Source organism: Rutilus rutilus, assembly GCF_951802725.1.
Source record: "Rutilus rutilus genome assembly, chromosome: 17".
In the NCBI taxonomy this organism is placed as follows: domain Eukaryota; kingdom Metazoa; phylum Chordata; class Actinopteri; order Cypriniformes; family Leuciscidae; genus Rutilus; species Rutilus rutilus.
In genome coordinates, this window is record NC_140230.1 from 13,946,210 (window position 1) to 13,958,353 (window position 12,144).

At 37.9% G+C, this 12,144-nt stretch overlaps 1 protein-coding gene across 1 annotated transcript; it reads right to left on the reverse strand.

Moving 5' to 3' along the window:
* Positions 1 to 5,609: 5,609 nt before the first annotated feature.
* Positions 5,610 to 7,946, reverse strand: hoxa2b (homeobox A2b). The gene is made up of 2 exons (XM_084386215.1): positions 7,175 to 7,946; positions 5,610 to 6,590 (listed from the first exon to the last, which is right to left on the reverse strand). Exons 1-2 carry the CDS (start codon positions 7,533 to 7,535, stop codon positions 5,860 to 5,862), a joined length of 1,092 nt encoding a protein of 363 aa, XP_084242341.1. The 5' UTR covers positions 7,536 to 7,946; the 3' UTR covers positions 5,610 to 5,859.
* Between the last annotated feature and the right edge of the window lie 4,198 nt (positions 7,947 to 12,144).

Sequence of the window (12,144 nt, forward strand, 5' to 3'; positions counted from 1 at the left end):
CAGCTGCGCAACTACCACTTTTACGCTTTAAAAAGTTCATAAAGAGATTGTAAAACTAATCCATGTGAATTGAGCGGTTTAGTCAAGGGCGTAGATTTGGTTTGAACATTGGGGGGTTGTAATGTTTAATATAGGTAAAAAAAATTGTTCTGCATATTTTTCATGTGATCATAGTATAAATATTGGGGGTGTTATCTCCCCCCAACTCCCCCACAAATTACGCCCCTGGGTTTAGTACAAATTTCCTGAAGAGACTCGATCGATTTATATGAACAGATTAAATTTAGGCTTATAAACATATAACATATAGACATATAAACATTCATCAACACAAACAACAGTTATGATATAAAGAAGCTCAAGCATGTTCGCTTGACGTGCAAGAACCAATGAGGTTCATTCTCGTGTTATGCAGCAAGTTTGAGCTTCTGCAAGAACCAATGAGGTCCATTCTCGTATGTTATGCAGCATGTTTGAGCGTCTGCAAGAACTAGGGCTGCACAATTAATCGAAATGAAACTGCACGCGACTGCAAAGGCTGCGATTATTTTATTCGCAGTTTGGCTGATCGGTAGTAAATGCTCCATCTGAAAGCCAGAGGGCGCTCTCACGCAGACACGCCAAATATGCCCCACTGCTGAAGTAGACAACACATGTCATTCCAGGAAATCCCTATGGGCATCATACCATCGCTGTAGCTGAATAAACAGAAGATTGAAATGCTTTGATTGATTTATGAAATGTTGTGTCTTTTGTTGGACAAGAGGTTATAAATGCTTCTTGTATGTTTGTAAAGATGTTTGATGCGTGTTGCTTTTTCAAATGCACGTTATAAGCGACTCGAACTCGCAGTGCTTTCAGATGGAGCAGAGCCGTACGTCACTGACAAGCTGTGCATACAAAATAATCGCTGCCTTTGCGATTTCATAATCGCAATAATCCAAATCGGTTTAAATGCGATTTCACGTTAATTTGCGATTAATCGTGCAGCCCTAGCAAAAAGCAATGAGGTTCATTCTTGTCTGTTACGCATCACTTTTGAGCTTCTGCAAGAACCAATGAGGTTCGTTCTCATGTTACGCAGCACATTTGAGCTTGGTAGTTGTGTAGTTGTCTATATGTAGGGACCGAAATCTCTCAGATTTCATCAAAAAGTTCTTTATTTGTGTTCCAAAGATGAACGGAAGTCTTACAGGTTTGGAACGACATGTGGATGAGTAATTAATGAAAGAACTTTCTTTTTTTGGGTGAACTATCCCTTTAACATGCTACATTAATATCATCATCTTTATTAAATTAGGCATATTGTACTTATCTTAATCCCAAAGTTCTAGCATAATACTTTGTTGTTTTCTCTAGGGAAAGAACAATGTTTTAATCATTTTTGGTCGACATGACTCTGTGGTCGCCAGCACTGTCATGCTAGTTCATGTGGAAACCACAGACTGCCAGATTCTGATTCATTCCTTTTTTGTGTGTCAGCTTTGTGACTTGAGTCTGTAACTTTTGCATTTGCTTTTTTTTTTTTTTTCTCAGAATAATTCATTTATTGGAAAAAGTTTTATAGCAGCCGAGTGAAGACATAATAGCCTTGAAAACGTACCTGAGATGGATGAGGTCACCAGCAAATACTATGACATGTCATGTGACAGGTAAGTCATATCTGAATCAGACCACCTGAACAGCCCCCAAACATAAAGGAAGAACATCTGAGGGCACGCTCTTGCCACTGTAATTCACACTGCCTGTAGGGTGCAGGGGCATCTGTGAAGTTCAACTTTGTGATGGATGAGATGGTGTTTTTGCCCCTTGGCCTCTGAGGGATTAGGCTGCTCAGGTGTTGTTTTTAAAAGACTTAGAATTAGCTGACGTTTAAACATTTAAACTGTCTTTTGACACTTTCACCACCTGTTTTCTGGAGGAAAAAAAAGTCTGGCCCCCCTGGATTGAACCTTGAGTTCACGTTTAATGTTTCATGTCAACAAATGAATTCATGTGGCAATCATATATCATATCTGAAATGTACATTTGTAACTGCTGTAAAAGTGTGACTCGTTAGCAGAGCTTTGACTCTTTGATTATGAATTACTCTTGATATATTCATGAAGCGTTTGCAGCGACTCTGAGTCACACTGAGGCCTCGGTTGAAGCCTTAAAAGAAAAGCACTTTTATGTTTGGTGAAAATAGATGTTTGAGAAGCAGACCACGTAAGTGCAACTAGAAGAATAATAATTGCATACTTCAGGAATTCCATAAACATGATCTATGAGATAACATCATGCTTCATAGAGCTAATTTGTTCATTTGTATTCTGTGGTTAGCCTTGGTTCTTCTACTTGAGCCAGTTCTGATTCATACCGTTAAAGGGATATTTCACTCAAAGCTGAAAATTCTGTCAAAATTTATGCACACTAATTTCACAAACCTTTATGGCTTCTTTTTTTTTCATCCACGGAACCTGATTCTGTTTACCTGTTTTTGTCCATACATTGAAAATCAATAGATTCCAAAACAACATTTGCCATTTTTTAACAAAAAAAAAAAATCTTCTTTGTGTTCACAGAGTCAAAGATTGTACATGAGGGTGAGAAAATGAAGACAGATTGTCATTTTTAAATGAACAATCCCTTTAAGTGGTATTAGCTTTACATAACTGCACACTCAAATTCATATATAAATTTGCAGCTATGTGTGTCTTGCTGTTTATATTTGGTGGTTCTGCTCAAATTTTGCTCCACCCTCAGAATATCTGCATGAAGCCCACCTGCATAGGAATGACAAAAGGGACCACCAAGCTTAAATGCATGTTTCCATGGAAACCAGCTGAAGGCTGAGTGCACTGACTTTAAATGCCTGCATAGACAGAGGACTAGCAGTGCACGGGCCTATCCTCTTTAGGCATTAGCTGTCGGGACCGGAATTGTACTTCGCACAGATGGTTCATCGTTCATGGGATGATGGGACGACCAAAAATATGTCAGGCTCCCTAACTAAAGCCATAAACTTAGGCTGCAAAACACTTGAGAAAATAACATCATTGTAGGAGCCTCAAACTGCATACATATTATGCATGCTGAATGGTTTCACATCAGTTTGCATTAAGAAACAGTTGATTGTTCAGTTTGGGTGGGATCATGAAAATGGTGTGACTGTCAAACTTTATGCCAGTTTTTAATAAGTAAATAGCAGGTAATTATACTTAGTGTCCTTGCAATATATGTATCTCTCTGCAGTGATACACAGGTCCTAGTGGGGGCTCATGTGAGTGATTGTGATGCATATATACTATAGAAAGGCAAATTTGGTATATCTCAGCATTGAATCTGGGGTTCTCACAATAGTTGTGAAAGAGCTGACTTCCAAATCCAACATACATTTTATATATTTCAAATATTATGTACAAAGGTTTCTCAAGGAGAGGGTTACAATGACATTTTATGAGCAAAACTTTTTTTTATTCAGTGCATTTTTTCTGTAAAAAAATGATTTTCATGATTTATCACAACATTTTTTCTTTTGTCAAATCAACTTAGATAATTTAGGCTATGTGGTTCAGGTAACATAATATTTTTTTAATTTCTGTTGATTAAACCAATCTCCATTGTATTAACTCAAATTTTGTATTTAAATGAATTCAAAATTAAGGCATTCAGGTTACTTACTTTTTAAGTTAAACCAACAATAATTATTTTACAGTAGTGTAGTACTTCCCTGCATATTTGGATCACTTCTCTGTGGCAAATCTTTACTCAGTCTTTAACCTAGTTAAAGAATGCCGATCACGTGTTTGGTTTCGTCAAAGGACGTCAGTCAAACTATTTGTTCAGCCTCCATTTGGCGCTAAACCCGTATAGTGCTCCGACCAAGTTTCTGTAGCCTGCACATCTATTTGTGTATGATTTAAACTTTTTAAATAATAGTTTAGAGATCATAATATTCATTTATTAAACCAACTAAGATTGGAGGATTTGAAACATATACTTTGATCATATCTGAAAAGCCCTCAGACCATGATTGTAGACATAATAAACCGTGCCGAGGTCTACCATGGTGATATATCAGTCCTACATCAGTCCTGTGTAGTAACTTAGCCAGACCTTATACTACTAGCCTACTCGGATCATTCTGCGTCTCTAACAAATGCCTATGTGCGGTGTGAGCTGTTGGCTGCTAGGCCTCATTTCCATTTCAACACTTACGCTGCGATTGCAACGTGGCGTCAGATGTTTGGAAATATTCCCCAAAGCTAGATTTCACTGAACCACTGATTTCGTCTCATAGCCTATAAATGGAGTTTTGTATTGGTATCCTCACAATTGAATTTCCTACAGTAACGGAACTTGCACTTCATCGTGTAGGCCTGTACATATCATTAAATATGACTCGAGTCACCCTTATTATTAAACAGAATACACCAGCCACGGATAATCGTGGTTTATTTTTTATTTTTAAATAAATTAGGCTACCTAAATGTGTCCGTTAAGCTATAGAACCAGAATTGACAGTCTTTTTATTGTGCAAAAAGTAAAAATCATTTGCCAATCATTTATTTTAAGGCTGTAACAACGAGCGGATATCAATAGAATTAGTCCAAGAGGACACATAGGCCTATATGTTCACAGAGGGCCAAAGCATTCAAATGAGATCGTTTATTAGCTATTTATTCAGATTTGGAGTTTAAAAAGTATAAATATTAATAAAACACGAGCAGACCTAAGTCTAAGTTTATCCTATTGTCAGATCATTCCTTACGGCGTTGCCTGTTGATAAAACCACAGTTTTTGTTGTTGTTGATAACTCTAGTTATTAGCTGCATTGGTCTGATTTGGGACACCGTTAGCCTATCAATCACATCCCATATGCAATGTATATAAATGAATAATTATTATAAATGATATAAGCTAAATAATTATTTTTTTTAAATGTGGTTTGACTGTTGAAATCCGTTCTCATTCTCAGCGGCGGATTGAATTACGCGGAGTGCTGCCTCAACACCAACCCCCTGTCGAAGGTTTAATAGGCAATAAAATTTAATTGCTGAACTCCAAAACGTTATAGCTCTTGGCCAGGAGATTCCCTGTGTCGTCAGATACAGTAAAGGGCTTATTTGTGTACACAGCATCAAAAACATTAGTCTCTTTCTGGGTGTAATCTGTTTTAGTCTACTAATTTGATGGCATCTAAAACTTCCCATTGGGTTAATTTTATACAGTTAAAAATCTAAATTTAACGCCAACTACGCAAATGGGAAATTAGCAAAGATTAATAAAAAAAAGAATGTAGCACGCTATTAACTGCGTATTAATTTTGCGCACTAATAGTTTCCAAGATTACATATATTAGTTTCGAGCAGCGGTTCTAAACTTAGCCTACATTCGGCATCCTTATAGCCTACATATCTAAATTTGTCCCTCGAAAAAATGATGATAAAATCAATTAATCTTCAACAGGTTAATAGCCTACACAAAACTCTATCATAATACATCAGCAAAATAGTTAATAGTAATAATATATGTATACTTTGAATCTTACTTCATGTTTAATAACAAACCTGTTATTTCTATTTATATCTGAATAGTGAAGAAATAAATAACACCGCTGTTATTTTCAATAACAAGTACAAATTTATTCTATGAAAATATGGCGCTTTGCCGGCGAGCGATACAAAAATAAAACGTGAAAAATATCACCTTTTTTTTCCTGACATATTTTCTCTGTACACAAAAATTATCACTCGATTATTGAAAAACTTACCTCATTGATTAATGGTCTAGGCCTATATTTAAAGTCACAATTAAATACACAGACCATCAATGTGAGAAAATATTGACGTCCCTATAATGAAACTTCAGTTAGAGTTAGTAGCTCAAGTGTTGCAGGTCGATTGTTGTAAGCGTCTCAGAGAAGAAATCAAAGGCCTCCGTTGATAAACCAATGGGGCTGTCTACAGATTCTGACAAACTTGGGGACACGGCATCTGAGAGGTGTAAGCATGAATCGTTGGAGAAAACGTTGAAGTCCTGTAAAGAGACGTCCAGGGCCGAGGGACTGCCATTGTCCTGAGCAGATGCACAATCCGGGGCCATTGTTGAGCCGCAGATAGGAACAGTGGGTGACGGGTTGGGAAAATGTTTCAGATGTTTGTCATTGCTACCTAAAGGAGAGACAGTTGCGCTTTGGGAATCACTATTGTGTCCATTCTGTGACTGTTGTGAAGTTAAGGTATTCTGCTGAAATGGATAACCCTCTCTTTCCAAAAGCGCCCCTGATACATTGTTTGCCACTTGTTCGAAGAAAGATTTCCCATCACCCCGTCCGCCTGCCTCCTCCAAGCTCGGTGGTTTTCCATCGCCGTTGTGGTTTTCTTTACACTGCGTTTGCCGTTTGTGTTTCATTCTCCGGTTTTGAAACCAAACTTTGACCTGCCGCTCGGTGAGATCCAGCAGAGCGGCGATTTCCACGCGCCTTGGTCGGCAGAGATACTTGTTGAAGTGGAACTCCTTCTCCAGCTCCAGCAGCTGAGTGTTGGTGTACGCCGTTCTGAGTCGGCGAGTTGCCCCACTGCCACCATCAGAAATCTCGGGCGAGCCTATGAAGGGATTATAGCATTAGACATTATTGATACGCCACTAATTATAACTCTTGATTTTTTTACAACGGCGCTGTGGGGCTTAAAGCTGACCCCACAAACTTGTCAAATATATTGCGTTTCTCAGGGAGCATAAATTGTTTGTGGGAATGGAGCCACGGCACTTGAATAATTTGTGTCCTCATCCCCTATGCCAGAATATACTGATGTGTCTGTTGTGAGTGCGGAGAGGTCCGAGTGAAGATTAATGAACACGCCAGCTGCCGAGTTGAGTAATGGCAATCTATCATTCTTCATTACTGTCAAATATTAAAATTCATGCCCTGCACTACAAGTAGCTAACACACAGTTTAGGAGTTGTCCAGAACAGATTCTCCGCATCCAAAAACGAACAAAAAACTTTTAGGTATTACCTTGTTCGCATTCAGTTCACATGACCCATGAGGATAACAAACTATCATGCACTTTCACCAGCATGGCCTTGCGCAACACGGCAACTAAAAATAATAATACTGACAATAAAAACAATTGCATTTCGTTTGCAACGAACTGTAACACGATGAAATTGCATTAAATCCAAATACCTTGAGGGGAGAAGTATAGTGGACCAGGGTCGGTGGTTGTTGCTGTCGAAGTTGTCTGGTTTTTCTTGGATGCCTTTTTCTCCTTCATCCAAGGGTACTCTGGGGGTAAGGATGCGGCAGGCAGCGGGCATGAGCCATTAGGGTTCTGCTTGGGCCGGCTGTGGCGAGGGTGGCTGCCGGGGTTCAGGCTTGGAATGGTCTGCTCAAAAGGAGGAGGAATCAGTGTCGAGTGTGAAAGCGTCGAGCTCTTGATTGATGAACTTTGAAATGCATCACCGACAGGGGGAAAAGATGTCAGGCACTCAGCGAGCGACGGCTGACTATTGATAAAACCCGTCTCTCGCTCGAATTCGTAATTCATCTCCTCCAAGTCTTGCAAATTCGCCGCTCACAAATTTGTGACCCAAGGAAGATATAATGAAATATCGTGCCGGGTTAAAAAAAAACTATTTTGCTGATTACGGCCGTATGGGGACCGCGGTGCCATTAAACTATTGCTTTCATGGAGACAAGGTTGAAATTGGACCGTATTGCTTGTCACATGATTACCTCTGTCCAATGACAATTTGGGGTTTAATCAAAAGAAGCCACTGTCTGTGTGATTGATCGAAAAAAGTCCGAGAGGAACGCCTCACTCTCTGGGACGGGCTAGTTTATTTACGCATTTATGGTCAGTTTGCCCAGTGCTCCGTAGATGATAAGTATAGCCAGTACCTGAAACAGAGTGACAGTCTGCTCTTTTTCCCTTATTTTTTGACCGGCCCTCGGCTGAAGATCCCTCAACACAGCAACTGAACACATAAAACACACCAATAGCCACGATCGAGGAAACCCATTAATCCTGAGTCTGGGTTTTTACTACTTTCTTAGAGAATGCGCGCTCTCGTTTGTGAATGCACGAGCAAACGCGCGCGAGACAGTACGCGCGCACACCGCGCGCGCAGGCAAATTCTTTGAAAGCCCTGACGTGCCCGCGTGTTTACACGCGCACTGACGCATTACGCTTGCATTAGTGTTGTTTTAGTTTGAGACATTGTAGCCTAGTTATTTTTTAAATTACTGAACTTCTAAAACTACATAAATTCCGATTTTTTTTATTACATTCTTCTACTAGTAGGGCATCTAACATCGTTAATATTCAATGTAGAATTTCTGAAATGTCTGATAATACATTCAGTTGAAAAATAATACATTTTGTAGTATCTAAATAACACACTATGCATTTTACCTGAATTTAGCTCCGTAATTTGTTTAAACAGGAAAACACATCGCTACTCACATAGTAAAATAAAAGTGTAAATCCACTAGTTTTTTTTTCGTTCAAGAATGTCTCTTCTATGTTGCCCTCAGAAGTCTTTAGCTAAGTAGGTGTAGGCCTCGAGCACTTTATTGCTTATATTCCAAACAAAGAGCCCTGGAAGCCTGCACGCTATCAATCTTACACGCCAAAAGGTCTGACAGCTTAGTGCCCTAAGAACACATTTAAACCATCTAACACTCCCTTAGATCATATGTGGCCAGGAAGAAGAGAACAACGTAGTACTAACGGTTGAGACTTTCTCCATTTGATAAATTAAAAAGATTTAAGTGATATTTTCCGATTAAAGGATTGGCCTTGATCATAATTTTCATACCGGATGTGCTTCGAATGGACCAGCGTTATTTCGGACCTAAAATCGTTTGTTTTTAGATTTTCGTTTCTGGAAAGCCAGCCTTTATCGAAGGGTTGGGAATGAATAGGATTACATATTGTTTTTAAGAGAAAAAACGTGTGTTTTTGCAGCTACACAGGAGCTATTGTGTGTAGAAGAACGTGGGTGTCGGCATTCTTCAAAAATACCCACTCCTTCCTACACATTTCCAACACGAACGAAAAATCTTCATCGTTTCCCACGAGCTGAACATCGAGATCTATCAAGGATGTATCTTTATGGATACTGTTAAATGTAACATTAATTATATGTTCATTTATCTGTTGAAATATTAAATCATATTTACATTGCATTGTGTTTATTCTAATTAGATAGGCCTGACAGAATGGATATGTGAGTATATATCAAATTAAATTGCAGTGCTTTAAATGAAGCATATTTTTGTTTTTGCAAATTGGCAATCGAACTGTAAATTTCATATGTATTTGCAAATGTATTAATGCATGTAAATGAATATACTAAATGTATTTGAATTGATGTGCTTTTATCGGAAACGCGTTTTAATATTTGTCAAATTCGAATTAAATTCCAATATTTGATCAGACTCTTTCCTGCACAATCTTTGTTTATTGGATTGAGTAAAATCCTCAATGTCGATATAATGTTGTTGACTCTGTGAGTTACCTTAATTCAAATTAATGTAGCCTTTAACAATGCCTCAGTGTGTGTAATTAAAAATTAACATTTCGACATTTTAATTCACGTTCATGACTGGCAAATAAAATATTAATTAGAAACGATTCTGTTTGTTGCGTTTTAAAGCCGGTGTTTCTTAAAGGACAAACCAGTGTATTTATTAAAATAAGTGTTATCATTTTAAATGAGATATTAAATAATTGTTTGATTATTTGGCAGTTTGCATGATTTTCGTCCACGTGCTGAGTAGATGTTCCAGCACCAGTCTTTTTGGATGCGTCTGGCACGATGGACAGCCTCGCTGACCGTCTGTTAGACTAAATAATGAATGCTGACGGTCATAAAACACAAGTTAAGAGTGAAACTTGGCTCGTTGGATCAGCAAACAAATGAAGCGTTCAATGTGTTACATTCAAAGCTAATGCATTAATAGATTCAGTGAATAAAATATATTTACGCATTCCAAAATGTAACCATTATAATGGTTACATATTGCAATGCGTAAATATATTTTATACACACCCTATATTGTTATTATTATTCATGTATTTAGATTGTAAAACCTTTTTTTTCTTCAAACTAATATAAGATGAATTATTATTCTAATATATTATAAAACTAATATATTATTTTTTCATTGGTAAAAAGTATAGGCTAAGTAGATTGTTACTGACTTTCTTTTTTTTGTACATGCAATTAAATATTTTCTTCTTGGGTTTACATTGTCTTTTTAAGCGAATTAATTCGTTTTATAAATCTCCATAACTCTTTATGGTGATTTATGTAGATTTCGGAGGCCTGTTTAATAACACATAGATCTGAATGATGAATGGAGTTAAGGTAAATAACACTGCATTATAATATAGGCCTGTTTCTTAATATAATTATGACAGTAGGCCATGTGAATGAGATATGGTCAGCTGAATGGACTTTATCTCTGCTGCTTCGGTCCAACCACATTTCTAAATCTTTACGCTTGTGTAAAAGCAGGGTTTGATCCGTCTGTATCCTTCTCAGTGAGCTTTGTAAATTAGTGCGAGCGAGGCGTATATGGGGTGTTTATGATGTCTGCGAAGGCAGTAGCTCTGGCAACAGTGGCGTTTGATGGATGACCCTCTTCTACCCACACACATTGCACTGGGTCGTAAACGAGCTCCAAGCTCCTATTGTTGTGCTAGAGGTGTATGTCATTTCCGGGCATATGTACTATATACCCCTGCCCGACAAGAGAATCAAGCAGTTTTATTTAGGATATGACGTTGTGAGAGCTCGTGCACCATGAAGATTAGATCCTTAAACTTGCCGACGTTAACAAAAATGTAAAAATTTTATAGTTAGAACTTCTTGATGCTAAAACAAGACAATAAAGCAGGGTAACTTTGTAAGCCAACGTCTAGGGTTTTGCAAATTATTAGACTTATCTACTATATCTTGGGGGCTTGTTTTCATCGATACTTTTACGAACAAAAATTAGGAGACCAAATGCATATCGATTTACAACCCTATCTCATGAAATGCGTCTCTATAGCGATTTACGTGTGTATGACATCTTTTTTACCTGCCTGGAAAACTGTGGGTTAGTTGAATGTAAATTATTAGAGTAATCTGATCCAATGGACCAATAACGTTGACCATTTCACTGGCTAATCGTGTCTGATCCTTGGGGGGACGTCATGAGTCTCTTGCATCAGAAACGAAAATTCTTTTCTTGTATGCCTTCTTGTATGCAATGTATTGGAGTAGCATATAATTGAGTAGCAACAACAAGCAATTATTGTAAATGTTTTGTGAAAGAATATTTTATGTCTTCAGTACTCGTAGGGAGGCATGAAATAGATTGGTTAATAATGCACATTTGTTATAAGGCTATTGTAGGCCAATGATATTTTACGATTCATGATTAGCCTTCATTGTTGTAGTATTGTTTGCCTAAAACAATCAGAAGTAAAGTGCAGCATAAATTTTAATACGTTTATTGTTAGATTATTAGGCTATCAGTTGTCCTATAAACAATAGCGTGCAGGCCTAGGCTATATAGGATCAGTGGAGGCTCAGCATCGCCCTCTTTCTGCTAACCGCCCTGCTTCAATAAACGCGTAAACCTGGGTTTCTCTGTAACGTAACGAATATTATCTTAGACGAGTTAACACTTCTAATGTCCCCATGTCCTTTATAATGATACACAACGTGAGCAGTTATGACATGACTTTATCTTTAATTCATCACTATGAGGCTTTCTGAGTATGAATATTTTTGAAAACCCAAAAATGTATTTAGAAGATAACGTGCAAGTTTTATGTTTCGATATTCGCGGTACTTTCGTGTTGATTATTATTTCTTTAACGCATTGGCGAAAGTTCCAGGCTTAGTTCCTGAGCTGGTTTTCGTAACGATGAATTTAAGTTTTAATGAGTATGCGGCAAAACTTAATGAGTTTTGTTCGGGAAACGGGCGTTACATTATCGTAAAATACCGTATGACGTTAGTTAAGATCATCCAATGCTTGTGTTGTAGGCTTGTTGCATCACCGGGAAATCCAGCTCACACAGCAACATAATATCTTAATTATCTTTACATAGGCTACTGCTTCCGTACAGCAAGCAACGTGATACTTACATGGAT